General features: G+C 36.0%; 1 protein-coding gene across 3 annotated transcripts in view; it reads left to right on the forward strand.

The window, feature by feature from the left end:
• Positions 1-18,377, forward strand: part of LOC145598291 (uncharacterized) — a 36,134-nt gene that overhangs the window by 8,594 nt on the left and 9,163 nt on the right. Inside the window, exons 4-17 of one of the 3 annotated variants that reach the window (XM_081654626.1) lie at positions 253-323; positions 430-529; positions 603-701; positions 5,199-5,325; positions 10,944-11,077; positions 11,171-11,230; positions 12,938-13,173; positions 13,286-13,715; positions 14,125-14,448; positions 14,538-15,137; positions 15,308-15,481; positions 15,696-15,920; positions 16,019-16,302; positions 16,470-16,751. In XM_081654626.1, the coding sequence (XP_081510752.1) occupies positions 253-323; positions 430-529; positions 603-701; positions 5,199-5,325; positions 10,944-11,077; positions 11,171-11,230; positions 12,938-13,173; positions 13,286-13,715; positions 14,125-14,448; positions 14,538-15,137; positions 15,308-15,481; positions 15,696-15,920; positions 16,019-16,302; positions 16,470-16,751 (3,146 nt within the window). The remainder of the gene's footprint in view (positions 1-252; positions 324-429; positions 530-602; positions 702-5,198; positions 5,326-10,943; positions 11,078-11,170; positions 11,231-12,937; positions 13,174-13,285; positions 13,716-14,124; positions 14,449-14,537; positions 15,138-15,307; positions 15,482-15,695; positions 15,921-16,018; positions 16,303-16,469; positions 16,752-18,377) is intronic. The other 2 variants (XM_081654628.1, XM_081654627.1) reach the window with 2 other exon arrangements.

The following is an 18,377-nucleotide window of genomic DNA, read 5'->3' on the forward strand; positions in this document are numbered from 1 at the left end:
CAACTTTTTAGAAATTTCCGTATTGGACACTCAAATCCTTACCTGAGTCCGATACTCCTACCCAGTCCCGGTAAGATGTTGTGCAACTATTGCCAACCTTCTTACTTTATGGAAAGAGAAGCACTCTGGTATAGTTGAAGTATATTTGTGTGCTAGATCTCTTGCATTTTTATTTTTATTTTAAAACTTCTTGGTAAAGGATTTGTTGATTGATTTGTTTCAGTTTGGGTATGACATTCCTAAATTAATTAGGGAATTAACAGGGATAGGGTGGAAGATATGGAATCTCGATTGAAGGAAGACATCTTGCTGGAAGCTGCAAGGTGTTAAATTTGTCTCAATCTCAATTCGTTGACTTTTAAATGTAGTCGCTGAATATCAGTGATCTCATTTGTCTTCTTGAGGCAACTTATGGTTTTTTGGTTGTAGGTACGGAAACAAGATCCTTGTTACTGATGAACTGCCGGATGGACAAATGGTGGACCAGTGGGAGCCAGTGACTTGTGATTTTGTGAAGACTCCACTTGAGGTATGTTTGTTGAAAGTTGGGTCCCCGCACTGATATTCTTGTGCCATATATCTGAATAATTTCCTTGGTCTAGGTATATGAGGAGCTGAAAATTGAGGGTTATCTTGTTAACTATGAACGAGTTCCTGTTACTGATGAAAAGTCGCCTAAAGAATCAGATTTTGATGTTTTGGTATGTTTGATTTTTACTCACTCCATGATCTTCTTTATGAAAGTTTACAGATTCACTATTTGAGGTTTCACTTGTAAGATTGTTCACTTGGCTACACTTACCTCGCCTTAGGCATGAACCCCGGGGCATTAGGGTAATAATTTACAACATTGATGTATATGCTCTCATGCTTTCAAAATCAAAATTTTATTCTGAATTATTTTATGTGATTGGTAGATAGGTGAGTTAAAGTGATGTATATGTTTATGTTCTCATGCTTTCAAAATCAATGTTATATTGATAGAATTGAATATATATAATAAAAAAATACTAAAACAATTTAATATTCCTGAACCACACCAATGTATTTTTGTTTGCCATATCATCCTTCATTTGATTTTGTTTGTTTAGTACATCAATATATATTTCACCTATTCACCTTGTATGTATACATAGTTTCAACAGTTGGTAAAGAAGTACATTTTGTTTGTATTCAAACGCCTTCAATATGGGTGATGCCTTTATTCAGTTTGTAATGCTATATTGCTTCCATCTACAATTTCTTTGCCCTCCTTGTCATAAAAATCTGGGTGACTCATTGTGTGTGAGTGGTTTGGGATGGAAATTGATAAATAGACATAAGATGCAACAAACCTTGAGGTTATCTTCATGGAGACCAGTAGACCACACTAAGGTTATAATGAAATTATCTCTCTTATTGGTTGAAGCTCATGCTGAACATATTATTTAATATCTATACACTTATATCCATATATGTCCATCTTCTTTGTTGGCTTGAGTGCTTTCTTTATAAGCAAATATGAATCTCATAAAGACTTCTAACTTTCTAAGTAGTCTAGTTTTCCTATACCTTAGCAGGAAAAAAAAAAGTAAGACCACATTTCTGTCACCTTAGGAATTTAAGGATGTTAAAGGCTTAAATATGGAATGTGTGGAGTTTTATCCATGTTCATTTATTTCTACTTTATTCATACCAATTTTCTTAGCCATATCCACCCTTTGCTGCCATGAGCACGAGTACTGGGTTCACGATCAGTGGCGGATTCACGCTGGGTTCAATTAGCCAATTTAGAAACCCGAAATTGGATAAATACACGCTGGGTTCAGTGGCGGATTCACGCTGGGTTCAATTAGCCAATTTTTCTGCATAAATGAAAGAGGAAATCAAGCTTAGCTCAGTGGCCTTGGATACACTGTAATTTTCCCTCCCTTTCTTCTCCGAAGTATATGAAAACCTGAATGCTTTTTTTCCCCCCTTTTGCTTCAACTACTTCTCTAAACTTTAAATTAAATTATACTTTATACGATCATTCATAATTGCAGTGTTTGTAATTTTACAATATTAACACATACTGCGGATTCACGCTGGGTTCAATTAGCCAATTTAGAAACCCGAAATTGGATAAATACAATTTTTCTGCATAAATGAAAGAGGAAATCAAGCTTAGCTCAGTGGCCTTGGATACACTGTAATTTTCCCTCCCTTTCTTCTCCGAAGTATATGAAAACCTGAATGCTTTTTTTCCCCCCTTTTGCTTCAACTACTTCTCTAAACTTTAAATTAAATTATACTTTATACAATCATTCATAATTGCAGTGTTTGTAATTTTACAATATTAACACATACTCCTTTGATCGTTTTTTTGTGATTCATACGTTGAAAATAAAAATACTACCTCCAATTTTTTTAGTTGCAACTTTGGAATATTTTATATCTCACAAATAATACCCCAAAGTTGCAACTAAAAAGATATCGGAGGTAGTACATATTTGAGCGTGAAAATACCAACGTTGCAATTAAAAAAGCCGAGGACCTATATCTTATTTTTTAACGATTCTGAACCTACACTTCTGAATTCCCGGATACGCCATTGGTTAGGTAGATTAGAAATTAGACATAGGTGTGGGGCATAACATTGATTATACATATTCTTGTATATAGAAGACTTCTGCATGAATTATAATGTAGAATATTTACACACATTTTAGGCTTGAATTGTTAATGTTTTCTGAAATGCTTATTTGAAGTCTAGTTGTGAGAACATATGGTGATATGGAGATTTTTTTTTCTTTTCCTTTTATTTCAACATCATCTTCTATGGTTGTGTTGTTGAGTGCAAATTTAAGTGGCACTTACCCCCAACCTTACACCTCAGCGTCTAGGGTTATTTCAAACATTGTGGATTGAGTAATTTACAAAACTAGGGTTAATTTAAAACATATTCCCACTTTTGAAACGAAATGGAACTTAATGACTGAAGTACTACCCACGTAGGATTGGATATGGTGTGTTAATTTTTTTCTTAAGAGTAAAGGCAAAACCTCTACTTGAGATAGGTTATGTAAAATACTCTCTCCGTGATAAAATAAATGTGTCAACTAAAAATGACGGAGTTAGTATTTATTTTTATTATTATAACATGGGGGTTGAAAGTATAAGAATTTTCTATTTAGGAGTGCTACAATCTAACTGGGCTTAGCCACTAGTCTGTGTAAGAAAACAATGTAACTATTTTGGGGCATAATGACTCTACTTTAAAATCAACTAGCAAAGGATTGAGTGGCCCGCTGAAGTTCTATGTTAGTTATCACCCATAACCTTCTTCCATGCAAGGCAGTTCACTTATGAGTTATTCTTATTACTTCGGACAAGTTAATTGGTTGATAATTTTCCAAAAATCCATGTGGGCATCTAGAGTGTTGAATTGTTGTACTTTCGTTTGCTCTTGAAATTAATTAGTCCACTCAAATGTTTCATAAACCTATTTTTATTTATTTTTTATTATTATTTTTTATTTATTTTTTTATTGCATTACCAGAACTATCAATCAAATTCTCTTTAATCTTGCCGTAATTATTCAATTTATACCAGTTCATCATATTCTCTCCTTCCCTTTGCTAATTATTAGTCATTAAAAAAAAGTTTTGGATGTAAAAACTTGAAAAACACATGATACAAGAGCAAGAAATTACTTTCTAACTATTAAAATCTTTCTATATCTTAAATGAAATCTCTTTCTTTCCTTTTTTTTTTTTTAAAAAAATTTTATTTTAAGGAAAAAAAATCTTTATAATTGTTCAATTGGGTTTTATTTAAATTTTTTTTTTGATGCTTTCATTTGTTCATTTCTTTAGTTCCCAATAGAAAGAACAAAAGAATGCGGAGGGATCATTACTTAATTAAGAATTCAATAAAATTTGGCTATATGCCATGTAAACTATATAGGGATGGAAAATTTACATTATTCACACAAACTCCTTTAACGCTATAATTGTCTTTTATGATTTATCCGGTATTAAAAACACCGTCATGTGGGGTGTTAGTTCATCTTTGATAATCAAAATACCTTTTAAAAAAAATACCTTTTTATATGTTTAATCGAGTATAAAGATAGTAAGGCAAAATTGGCCTCGAAGTATAGCCTAGGTGACTTGCACCCCGAACTTTGACTAGTAGCTAACGCACTACCAACTATGGATTGGGGAGCAACACGTGCCATTAATTACCTTTTAATCACCTAAAATGTATTATTTTGAGTGCCAAAAACTACCCATTAATGGTGCGCGTTGCACCCCAATCAATAGGTGGTGATGTGCTAGTCAAAGTGAGGTGAGGCCAAATTTGCAAATATTAATGGTATAAAATGTGCATTGACATGTGTGAAATTTCAACTATGTAATTGAAAAAGAACGAAGGAAGTAAGTTTCAATAAGTTTTGTCACGGTGTAATAAGTTGATATAAATTACTACTACTACAACTACTACTTTTTTGTAAGTTCTTAACGCTTGCCAATGTAAACATTAATACTCTAGTTATGTATATGTTAAAAATAAAAAAGTTGATATTTAAAAAATTCATACCGTGTAAATCTAACAAGATTTCAAAAGAATCTTTTTCTTTATGTATGAATTAATAACGCTCAAATGTAAGTATGTGAATTGTGCCAAAAGTTAAAGTGGCAAGAACAAATCAGAGTTAGTATAAAAGAAAGCAACGTAATGTGTTAGTAATTTCCATCTTCTCATCTTGCGGCCATATATCTTTTGATAATTTGATATCATGGCATACTCAACTAAAGCGTCAACATGTTTTTGAAATTTACAATGTAGGAGCTATCGAAGTATGGATATAAGGATGATAACTTGATAATAATATGTTTGGAGATGGAATCATAGATGATGTTATAAGGAACAACTTGGAGAAAAAATTAAAAACATGGGTTTAAATGTGAAGCTGTTAGATTTCAGATTGTACAATGGCATGAAACTAATGAATTGAGAACAGTAAGGAGATATCTATACAGGATATTTAATGAAATCTGCCTTTTTGCTCGGTTGGGCATTGTTAGTTGGTATACTTGGTGTTTAACTTTCTTTGTAATTTAATTTTGATAGTTATAACTTGTTAATATGAATAAATTCCATGCTGAAATTTTATTGTTGCTGTTTCATATAATTTACTTGTGTGTAGTCATTAGTTTGAAATTGGCTTTCAGGTTAATAAAATATCTCGAGTTGACCTTAGTACTGAGGTAATATTTAATTGTCAAATGGGACGTGGGCGAACTACAACAGGGATGGTGATTGCTACCTTAATTTACTTTAACCGAATTGGAGCCTCCGGTAATTGATGCTTCCTTTGACTCATCATGTTTGCTTACCATATCAAATTCAAGTTCTAATCTTTAATTTATGAACTCTAATTCATTAGTGGATAGGATCTTTATTGCTGTCTTTTTCCTTGTTTAAAAAACTAAGAATAAAACTTTAAATAATTATCGAAATAACTTTGTACGGTTTAAGTCCAGAGAATTTCCCTCAAAATGTAAATTGAAAGATGTGAGTTAAGCCAAGTCATTCTATGAACTTCTTAATGTTAGCTTTTGAATGGTCTACGTATAAAGCAACGCAGCAAAGTTAAGCCAAGTCATTCTATTGTAACATTTTGCACTATTCACCTAATCCACTTTGACTAATTTCAAGGTTTTTAGTACAAGAAAACCGTCGAATTTCGTTTAATTTTAAGACTTTTAGAATGAATGAATGATTATGTGATAGATTGCTTGTAAAACATGAAAACTCATCGAGTTTCAATATAATTTTTTAACACGTTCGCACCATAATTTTTATTGATAGTATACTTTTTGAATAATGCTACTTTATTTTACTATACATGTTGAAGAACTTTTTGAATAATGCTACTTGATTTTACTATACATGTCGAAGAACTTTAAACCCATAATTTTTTTTTTTAGGATCCGCCACTGGCAAACGTCATATGCATTCGTCATATGCATTATGGTATACCATCTTGAATTGAATTTGTCGATTATCTGTGATTACGGTGAGAAGAAAAGGGGAGCCTTGATATAATCCAATGGTAAGAGGTTGTGATGCTTGGACTTGGCCTTATACCGGTGTCGACACAATGACCCAGGTGTGAACACGAAATCCAAGTCGGACCCTTTGAAAAGAAAGTGGACTCAACCCCTAGCTAAGAATAGAATGTCGGATTCACAAAACATTAGTCGAAACCTTAGAGGAATTAACACAAATGGAAGGTACTAACTTTGGAAAAAGTTGCAAATTAGGTACTAAAGTTTATGAAGTAGCAAATAAGATACTTAACAGGTTCCCTCCTAAAATTACCTTGTATAACCGGTAAAACTAAGTAAAAAAAAAAAATAAATTAAAACACCACAACATTTACGCAATTGGTTGCCCCTACTCTAAGTACACCGCACACCAAAGGGTTGACCCAACTCCAACTGGGTGGACACTACACCAACTACTAAAACACTACGCCAAGGTTGAACCGACACTAACTAGGCAGAACCTTGTTCAAAAGTAGAACCTACTCCAAGTGGGTTGAACCTACGTCAACTAAGTAAGAGCTTGCATGTAGAACCTACGCCAACTAGGTTGAATCATCTTACCCCTACTAAATCAACCCCTACTATCATCTCAACCCCTACTATAAAAAACCCGTACTAAATCTCTTAACCCCTACTATCATCTAAACCCCTACTATACCAAAACCCCTATTAAATCTCTTAACCCCTATTATACCATAACTCCTACTATCTTCTTAACCCCTATTATACCAAAACCCCTACTATCTCTTAAGTGAGAACATTGATTCCAATGACGTCCTCACTTAGAGCAACATTAGGCCCCTCCCAATATGGGTAGCACAAACAAGGTCCACGGGTTTTGTCAAAAGGCTTCCATTGAGGTACGGGCCCTTATTGGACTGGGAGGTACGAGTAGTTCAAATAAGGCTCAATTTCTCCTCTACTCACATGAAGATCATAGACTCGTCTAGCATGACAATCATAACCCATAAGAAAATCATGTCCAAGAGAAGAAGTAGACAAAGCGTGAGAAATGGAATCAAGTTTAGCATGCAAGCTAGACAAATCATGAGAAGGAGAAGAAGGATTAGGAGTACCTCCCCGAGACCTCGGGGGTAAAGTGAGAGCAAGTGAGTTATCCGGAGCATGAGGGTTGGGGCGAAAATTAGGCAACGGAAACCTCTTGTGAGATTGATCGATCGGCCACTTGTTCGGTCGCCAATGAAGCGCGGAATCCAATTATGCCTGCGGATGGGGTATGGGGCACCAATTGGTTGTCCTAGAAACCTTCTAAATATGCAAGTCCTCTTGTGTTGTACGCTCCAAAAACCGTTAGTTGATCAAAGCATAGATACTAAAGAGGTGGGATGGAGTCCTTTCTCTTTTATCACGAACCGGCTCAAGAGACTCAAGCATTGCTCCATACTTCTTGTTAAGAGATATAATCAAGATGGTGATCATTTTTCCTAGTTGGATGCTTCCGGAGAAAAAAACACCGTCCCGTATGTCGATGAAGCGATCAAGCAAATGCAAAGCACAGTCAATAACCTCAACCTCATCTTCAAGTGGCTTATCCGCTAATCATAACCAACTCAACTCCTCTCTCGAAATAGCACCAAGGGACTCCTTATTGAAGAAGGCATAGTAGGGGTTGTAGGATAGTAGCAGGGGTTTTGGTATAGTAGGGGTTATGGTATACTAGGGGTTAAGAAATTTAGTAGGGGTTTAGATGATAGTAGGGGTTAAGAGATTTAGTAGGGGTTTTGGTATAGTAGGGGTTAAGATGATAGTAGGGGTTAAGAGATTTAGTAGGGGTTATGGTATAGTAGGGGTTAAGAGATTTAGTAGGGGTTATGGTATAGTAGGGGTTAAGAGATTTAGTAGGGGTTATGGTATAGTAGGAGTTTAGATGATAGTAGGGGTTTTAGAATAGTAGGGGCTGTAGGAGAGTAGTAGGGGTTAAGAGATTTAGTAGGAGTTATGGTATAGTAGGGGTTAAGAGATTTAGTAGGGGTTATGGTAATGTAGGGGTTTAGATGGTAGTAGGGGTTGAGATTTAGTAAGGATTTTGGTATAGTAGGGGTTTAGATGATAGTAGGGATTGTAGGATTGTAGTAGGGGTTTTGGTATAGTAGGGGTTAAGAGATTTAGTAGGGGTTATGGTATAGTAGAGGTTAAGAGATTTAGTGGGGGTTAAGGTTTAGTAGGGGTTTAGATGATAGTAGGGGTTTTGGTATAGTAGGGGTTTAGATGATAGTAAGGTTGTAGGATAGTAGTAGGGATTTTGGTATAGTAGGGGTTAAGAGATTTAGTAAGGGTTATGGTATAGTAGGGGTTAAGAGATTTTGTAGGGGTTATGGCTTAGTAGGGGTTTAGATGATAGTAGGGGTTTTGGTATAGTAGGGGTTTAGATGATAGTAGAGGTTGTAGGATAGTAGTAGGGGTTTTGGTATAATAGGGGTTAAGAGATTTAGTAAGGGTTATGGTATAGTAGGGGTTAAGAGATTTAGTAGGGGTTATGGTATAGTAGGGGTTGAGAGATTTAGTAGGGGTTAAGGTATAGTAGGGGATTAGATGATAGTAGGGGTTTTGGTATAGTAGGGGTTTAGATGATAGTAGGGGTTGTAGGATAGTAGTAGGGGTTTTGGTATAGTAGGAGTTAAGAGATTTAGTAGGGGTTTAGAGATTTAGTAGGGGTTTAGATGATAGTAGGGGTTAAGAGATTTAGTAGGGGTTTAGATGATAGTAGGGGTTGTAGGATAGTAAGGGTTAAGAGATTTAGTAGGGGTTAAGATGATAGTAGGGGTTGTAAGATAGTAGGGGTTAAGATATTTCGTAGGGGTCAAGAGATTTAGTAGGGGTTTTGGTATATTAGGGGTTAAGAGATTTGTTAAGGGTTTAGATGATAGTAGGGGTTAAGAGATTTAGTAGGGGTTTAGATGATAGTAGGGGTTGTAGGATGTTGTGAAAACTTGACTTGGTAGCCCATGAGTTGTGATACGTTTTCGGATTCCAAATTGTACCAACCATACTCCAAATTGTCTATCCCAAGCAAAATAACCCCTGCTAATATCCTACCCCTACTATACCAAAACCCCTACTACTATCCTACAACCCCTACTATTCTAACCCCTACTATCATCTTACCCCTACTATCCTACAACCCCTACTAATATCCTACGGCCCCTACTATCCTAACCCCTATTAAATCTCTTAACCCCTACTATTGTGCTCAAATCTTTGCTAGGTGATTATGTTTTGTTCAGAAACCATCTTATCTTCAAGGGAAACAAGGCTGCCTATAAAAGTCATTGGATAAATCAACATTTGAGCATTACATGGAGTAAGATTAACTTCTGAGTACTCCATTTATTTTAACTTTTCCGTAATTTTTGGCCCATTTAGCATTCTTATTCTACAACTTTCACGGTGGTTTGTATGAGCTTTTCAGAAGAAAAGAGGATGTCATTTACATCTCTTGATACAATAGGGAAATCTTTGCGTATTCTATAAGATGAATTATAAATGAACAAAACATAACCCCTACTAATATCCTACCTGTACTATACCGAAATCCCTACTACTATCCTACAACCCCTACTATCCTAACCCCTACTATCATCTTACCCCTACTATCCTACAACCCCTACTAATTTCCTATAACCCCAGTGGGAGGAGGACGTCGAGCTGGAGAGGGAATTTGATTAAAGAACAAGCGAGAGGGAATTTGATTAAAGAACAAGCAAGTATGCTCCTATGCTCCTCTAACTTAATGAGGAAGAAATCTAATGTCGACAGAAAAGAAAAAACTTGAAATCTTCTGTCCCTTCCATTTTAGGGTCGAGGAGGCGACCAAGTTTAAGGAGACGCAGAACCAAGAAATTGATAAGAAAAGCTTTCCCATATCGAGTTAAAGCACAAACAATTCCCTTAAACTTCTCGATATTATCAAATCGAGGATTATAGCCTAAACCCATAAACTTCCAAGTGGCTTGCAATGGGAAAAAAAATTCCCTTCAAAAAAACATTCTCAGTTGGGGTGGGACCTTTTCATTTACTGTTGTCAAGCAAAGAAATAGGTAAAGGGAGAGCTATTGTCTTCCAAACGTCATTATTAAAGCATAAGACATGGTATTAGCTTTGTAATGCAAAGAGGAAGGCAATCAGAATATGCAATGCAGTGGACAAGGAGAGCTTCCAGACTGTTGTGTGTTGGTGCATTTTATTGTCAACAAAATGTCACACCAAGCTTAGCAAGAACTAAAATTCAAGCCTAATTGCATTTACTCCAGCAGCAACATTGCCATATCAGCTGCATAGTCCAGCGGTTTATGACCCATCACACATAAACCCACCCGGATTCTTCAGGTCCCTAGTACCATATTGAATTTGATCCTATCAGACCCAACTCGATAATTTCTCTGTTTCTTTTATTTAAAACATTTTGACTTTCATATTTTGTCAATGCACTACTTTGTCCATTAATTTCTTTGATCATGTATTAATTTATAAAAAGTTATCTTGAAGATATGTACTTTGGGGTTAGTCTAACAATCTGTTACATATTAACATTTACCATTATATATTAGTGATAAAAAAGGGTTAATAGGGTGTATGGATTTGTGAACACTTCAAAACATTGCTATATTAAGACAATGGAGGAAGTATTAGCCTATCTGACATTAAGTACAACCGAATTTGAATAAGCACAAATCCAAATCAATCTTGAATCATATATCTAGATACTGGACTGAAACCAAACCAATTACGAAGGAATTATCTGTCCTTACTTAGCTGATGTCAGACATGGCTTTCTTAAGTGTGTGTTCACAATCATGAGTACTATTTTGTAGCTAAAAATTTCGGGTTTTGACCTTTTGTGTTCAGCAGGCATTCCTAGGAGCAACTCAATTGGAAGAGTCTCTGATCTGAGCTGTAATGCTGACAATTTGCTTAGTTCGGAGGAGGCAATCCGCAGGGGAGAGTACACTGTCATTAGAAGTCTGATTCGTGTTTTAGAGGTACTGCCACATATGATTCTATACGTCATTAATATTCTTCAGGTTTCTCTGTACCGACCTCTTGCTCATCTTATTATTAAATGGTGTACTCAGGGTGGTGTCGAAGGAAAAAGGCAGGTGGATAAAGTGATTGATAAGTGTGCTTCTATGCAGGTATTGTTTGAAACTGCTTTGAATCTTTTCATTTAATTAAATTACTATCTTTAGAGCTTGTACCTAGTATTCCTCCACATACTGGTTGCTGGATTGAATAATGTCCATTGAACAATTCAGGCGTGATTGTTGTTTTTTAAATTACTTGAAAGATAAACTGATCATGTTGAAGCTTAGTCATCCAGAACATATTATTGTTGTATGATAGTGGAAATATTCCATAAATAGTCGGAAACCACAATTGTTGATGTTACATCAAAATGGTACCGCTTTTGCAACTCTGGAACCGTATTTATGGCCGATATGCAAATCTTTTCTTTTGCAACAAATTCAGATATCTTCTTCCAGTATGTTTATAGATCAAACTTTGATTTTTCTCCCTTAGCTCAATATGTATCTAGCTGGAGAAGATATACTTCCTCCGTTCCACAAATATTGCAACAATTACCATTTTAGGAAGTTTCACAAATGTTGCAACATTTCCCTATTTGCACATATTTTCTTTCTTTCTCCCTCATTGTCACATGGGTCCCTCTCTCTCTCTCTCTCTCTACTCTTCTTTTAATCCGTGTCCTACCCCCATGTTGCAATATTTTGGGAATGGAGGAAGTGTATAATTAAGACATCAAGGGAGTGTTAGCCATATATCACAAAGGGATGGACCATCAACAGCTCAATTCTTGTAAGGGTTGCTTCACTTGCTTGTGCTCACTTGGTTGGTTATGAATAACTTACCAATGTCCTCACTTCTACAAATCATGCATGATTTTTCCGACATAACCAAGATAAAGCTAGTTCTGCTAGTATCAATAGAGGATCTATAACATGGTAGTTGTACATTTGTACAAGGTATTAAGAGATTACATGATAATTGTACATTTGTACAAGGATGCTTTGTGTAATCTCTGATTACTGATTAAATCTATATGCTATACCATATCAATGAAAGTGAATAATGAGATTCAGAAGAGGTGAAGTTTTGTTCTAAACTGCATGTTGCTTCCATATGTTGCACCGAGTGCGATGTTATGCAAGGGAACCAACTTTGACACCGAACACACCTATCTCCATTTCTCTTTTCCAAGCCTCCAATAGTCAATCCGCTAGTACTTTGCTGAATCCAAACATTAAGTTCTAGATAAAGCTTATTGAGGTGGTAAACAGGTCACAACTCTGTTATAGAAACTTTGTGCCTAGAACTTTTTTTTTTATTATTTTTTTTTAAAAAAACTTTGCTTCTTTGAGCAGACTTTTCATTAATTAGTTCCAAACATCATTGGGAAATTTCTATTCAGAACTGTGGCTTATATTTCATTGCTTGGAGAAATCCCGGAATTTGATTGCTTGTTTATGAAAGCTTGTTCCTTCCGGGATTGGGAGTATAGTCTGCACTAGGAAGTAAATAACTATATGGAATTTGGAGAAAAACTTCTCTAATACTCTTATTGATTCAGTTGTTTTTGTTATAATGATTGTGTCAAAAAAAAAAAGTTGTTTTTGTTATAATGATAGCGTTAGACCGTAATATATATATTTTTTAATATTTATTATTTATTTATTATTTTTATTTATTTATTTATTTATTTTTTCTGAGCTGCCTTATTTGTATGCATGACACTGCTTGTTGCCATGCCCATGTATAATGCTATATTATTTCTGTAAAAAAAAAGGTTCTAACCTAAGATGCTTGATTTTGACATGATGCAGAATTTACGAGAAGCTATTGCTACATACCGTAGCAGTATTTTACACCAACCAGATGAGATGAAGCGAGAGGCTTCACTATCTTTTTTTGTGGAGTACCTGGAGAGATATTATTTTCTGATTTGTTTTGCTGTATATCTTCACACCGAGGGGGCAGCTTTAACTCCCTGTTCATCAGTTCTGTGTAGTTTTGCTGATTGGATGAGAGCACGACCGGAACTCTATAGCATACTGCGTAGGTACTTGTAGGAATGAAAACATAAAAATTTTATGCATGATATTCATACGCTGTTTACATGTTTCGATTCTCTCTTGTTTTATTGTGCTCCTTCTAACAAACCTTATATGTAGGCTATTAAGGAGAGACCCAATGGGCGCGCTAGGCTACCGCAATGCAGAGAAATCACTTACTAAGACAGCTGAATCTACAAATGGACGTCCTTATGAAATGAGTGTTGTTACTGCACTGAGGAATGGAGCCGTGTTGGGCAGTCAAACTGTCTTGAAGAGTGATCATTGCCCTGGTTGTCAAAACTTGAGCTTGCCAGAGAGGATAGAAGGTGCCCCAAATTTCAGAGAGGTTATGGGCTTTTCAGTTTATGGCGTGGCTAATCCAACAATTGATGGCATTCGGTCGGTTATTCAGCGCATTGCTAGCCTGAGAGCTGCCCGTCCAGTATGTTGGCACAACATGAGAGAGGAACCTGTAATTTACATTAATGGAAAGCCATTTGTGCTTCGTGAAGTTGAAAGACCTTATAAAAACATGATGGAGTACACTGTACGTACATAAAGCTTTCTGCAAATTTTTGCTTTTAAGTATATGCCCATCTGCAGCCTCACATCTTTGGAGATATTAATAAACTTAACATGAAAGTAACTAGATACCGATGAGAAGCCATTGTGGATTGGAAAGCAATCCATAGTTCATTTTTGTTCTTTGTTCATGTATTCTCAACAGATGTATTGCTGCAACTTTTTGACAATTGTTATATTTTAAAAAAGTCTAATTCCATCACTGAAGGTTCACATGTGAGCTACACCCGCAAGTTAGTGCTAAAACCTGCTTTTACTAAATTAAACATACTAAGGCTGGATTAGTCTAGTTATATCTGTGTAGTATCTAGTCCCGTCGTGTCATTTTGTTAATCATAATTGTGATACCAATTATCTTTCATATATTGGCCTAGGGAATTGATTGTGAGAGAGTAGAAAGAATGGAAGCTCGACTAAAGGAAGATATTCTGCGTGAATCTGAGCGCTTCGGAGGAGCTATTATGGTTATCCATGAAACAGATGATGGTCAAATATTTGATGCCTGGGAACATGTCAACTGTGACTCAATTCAGACACCGCATGAAGTTTTCAGCCTCCTAGAAGCTGAAGGGTATCCAATTATGTATGCACGTGTACCTATAACTGATGGAAAGGCTCCAAAAAGTTCTGATTTTGATACACTAGCAAAAAATGTTGCCTCAGCTTCAAAGGACACTGCTTTTGTATTTAATTGTCAGGTAAAATGTTTAAATAGTTGATGCAAGCTGTCAATTACAATGTAGTGGATTGTTTAAAGTGGTTGAATGGCTTTCTGATGTTTGTGCAGATGGGCAGGGGAAGGACAACAACTGGTACTGTTATAGCCTGCCTTCTCAAACTAAGAATAGAGTATGGTAAACCTATAAGAATTCTCCGTGAGGAGTATACTGGGGAAGTGGATGACTATTCTTCGTGTGGTGAAGAAACTATGGATGATTTAGCTGCATCTAGCTCAAGTATCATTGATCATGGTACAGCTAGAAAGCCACCTCGGACTTTTGGCATTAATGATATTTTGTTACTGTGGAAGATAACAAGATTATTTGATAACGGAGTTGAATGTCGGGAGGCATTAGATGCTGTTATCGATAGATGTTCGGCATTACAGAATATACGTGATGCTGTCTTACGATACCGGGAATTATTTAATCAACAGCGTGTTGAGCCCCGGGTGAGAAGGGTTGCCTTAAATCGTGGCGCTGAGTACCTGGAGCGCTACTTCCGTTTGATTGCTTTTTCTGCATATCTTGGAAGTGAAGCGTTTGATGGGTTTTGTGGCCAAGGAGAATCCAAGACAACTTTTAAGAGTTGGTTACATAAAAGACCTGAAGTCCAAGCAATGAAATGGAGCATAAGATTGAGGCCAGGGCGATTCTTTACTGTTCCAGTAATATTTCGTTTGCTTATTATGAAGTATAATAATTTATGAGAGATGGAAATTAATGAATATACTAAAAAAACTTGTGTTATTTTTTTATTTTTATTTATTTATTTATTATATATATATATGTCCATTTCTTCCTTGGTATGCCAATAGTTTATCCTTTTCTGATGTAGGAAGACCTGCGATCTCCCTATGAGACTCAGCATGGAGATGCAGTAATGGAAGCGGTTATTAAGGCTCGAAATGGCTCTGTTCTAGGGAGGGGTTCTATACTTAAAATGTACTTCTTTCCTGGTCAGAGAACTTCTAGTAACATACAAATACATGGGGCACCTCACGTTTACAAGGTATGCTGGTTTGCTATCTTTTCTTTCTATATACCTATTCTTTGTTTGTTTGTTTATTTGCTTTTTTTGTTTTTATTTTTTATTTTTATTTTTGTATTTTAAAAAAAAAAGATCTTTGTTAGAAAATTTACTATTTCGGAGAGATAGGAATTGTACAGGGTGAAAGCAAGAAATGACTTGAAATCAACTCATGTATCAATTTTCACTTTCTTAGGTGGACGGATACCCTGTCTATAGCATGGCCACTCCGACTATCACTGGTGCGAAAGAGATGTTATCTTTCTTGTCTGCTAATGGATCTGTAGATGGCAGAAATAAGTTAGTAATAACTGATTTGAGAGAGGAAGCCGTGGTTTACATTAATGGGTCACCTTTTGTTCTCCGTGAACTGAACAAAGCAGTTGATACTCTGAAACATGTGGGGATTACTGGTCCAGTGGTTTGTTCTTACTACCTTAAATATCATTAACAACAGATGAAGCCATAAGGAAAAGGAAATTAAAACTTATAGCTCTCCCTCTTCTGTTAAATTTGAAGGTGGAACATATGGAGGCACGTCTTAAAGAAGATATAATATCTGAGGTTGCTCGGACTGGTGGAAGAATGCTTTTGCATCGAGAAGAATACAGTCCAACACTAAATCAGTCTAGTATTGTTGGATACTGGGAGAATATTTTCACTGAAGATGTCAAGACTCCCGCTGAAGTTTATGCTGCTCTGAGGGATGAAGGCTATGATATAACCTACAGGAGAATACCTTTAACCAGAGAGAGAGAAGCTTTGTCATCTGATGTTGATGCAATACTGTGCTGTAAAGATGAGTAAGTAACCAGTTCTGTTGTTTATCATGTTGTCACAAATGTTTGCAATAGAGTCAAGCACTTATTGGACATTGTACATTATCAGGCGATATAGCTGATATGATACCTTGAATTCTTTAAAACTAATTTAGTTCTAGATGCTAAAGTAGAAAGCATTTAATTTGCAGGTCTGCTGGATCCTATTTGTTTGTGTCACATACAGGATTTGGAGGAGTGGCTTATGCAATGGCAATCATATGTGTAAGACTACAAGCCGAGGGAAATGTGCAACATAATGTGCCCTCATTGGATGTCACAGTGCCTCCGCTTTCTGTACCCGATGTCCTTTCATGTTGGGCTTCTGATGAAGCAGCACTCAAACTGGGTGATTACCGGGATATTCTCAGCCTAACGAGAGTTCTCGCTCAAGGGCCAAGGAGCAAGGCAGATGTCGACAACATCATAGAAAGGTAAGAATCTTTTTAAATGAGTGTAGTTGGAGCTTTATGATGCATGGAAACTCTCTGGAGTTTACAATTCTCGTTTTGGAAATTCGGACTTTAAATATTTCCTGGGGAATCCCTCTTTTTTGAATAACCAGCTCATGGAAAAATGATATTTTACTTTTTACCGTTTCATTTAAGTCGAAACTATAATAGTTTCTTTACCTATAAGTTATGCTCATCAAATACAAGAATTTTATCATTCTTAGCAATATGATTGGTTTACTGTTCAAAATTTTGCGTTTTCTTTTTCCTAGTTTCAATTTCTGTGTTCATAGGTTACTGCTGCATTTTTAGCCGGATGTATTTCCTTTTTTTTTTTTTAATGATTTTTTTTACATAATTCTTAGAGGGTGTTGCAGTTTCTGTGTTAACCGTCTTTTGTACATGGGTCAGGGCCACACATCGTTTGTGTCATATTGCTACTAGTCTTTTATCCTCCCTTATCCCACCTCCAAGATTTAAATCTAACGGTGAAAGAAAGAGAAAGGAAATCTCAGGATCAAAGCCATTGGAAGCGTTATAGATTAATAATGATTCCTGCTAGAGACGTATGCTTGTTGATTCAGCTAACAAAGTGTATCATCTTCTCTTCACCTACCCTAATGGCCCTAGACCGCAAGAAATTTCTGAAGCCTTTCCAATATCCAAAAATTAATAAGAGAAGCTGAAACTTAGAAAGATAAGTGTGAATAATATGAGCTCTCTCCCCTCCCTTGTAAAATAGGCAGAAATTGGGCTTTATTGTCCATCTAGCCTCCTACACCCTTGGCAAAGCTACTGCACTTCAATCAACAAGAAACCTAGCAACTCCTAACTTTACTTTGATAGAGAAGCACAATCAATTTTACTAAGAGTCTATCTTTTTCATGGCTACCAGATTGTGGGGATGAAATGGACTTGTTTGCCGTGTGTCATGGTGATTTCTAAGGGGTTTGTAGGTATTACTTTAGATGATTTGGTTAGTAAATGGAGAGACATGCTAGAATTTTATAACTAAGTTTTAGTCACAAATCCTTTTGGAGCTAAGTCCATTTGTATTACATTTCAAATTGGCCTTGAAACTAAGGCAACCAGGTTGATTATTGAAACTCCAACTGTTCCATAATAGTTTTGACACCAATCATGCCACATTCATAGCCTCATAGGTGATATGATGTGTATTTTTCAATTATTTTAAACTGAAATGGTACATGAGATTGAAGATGGTGGGTTTTTTTATTTATTGAAAAAAGTACTTCCTCCTTCATTCTAAGTTCTACTCCCGTTTTCCCGTTTACATTCAATTTGCTAAGTTCAACTCACTTTTACTTTGTTCCTCTTATTACAACTTTTTTTTTATTATTTTTCATCATATACACCTTCACTTTGTGGGGCCCAAATTTATCTAATGAAACTCATACTCTTTATCTGTCTCCTCTGTAAAGCAAAAGTACCCACATGGCCACATGCATGGTCCCCTTTTCCTATTTTCCCAGGTTGCTGCAACGCTCGTAGTGTCTCAACAATGTAAGATAGAAGGAAGGTTGTAATATTACGTGATAAAGCTTAAAGCTTGTGAATGTAACAATGGCTTTAGGCCATCACTCTCCA

The sequence above is a fragment of the Chenopodium album genome, chromosome 20, assembly GCF_948465745.1.
Source record: "Chenopodium album chromosome 20, dcCheAlbu1.1, whole genome shotgun sequence".
NCBI lineage: Eukaryota > Viridiplantae > Streptophyta > Magnoliopsida > Caryophyllales > Amaranthaceae > Chenopodium > Chenopodium album.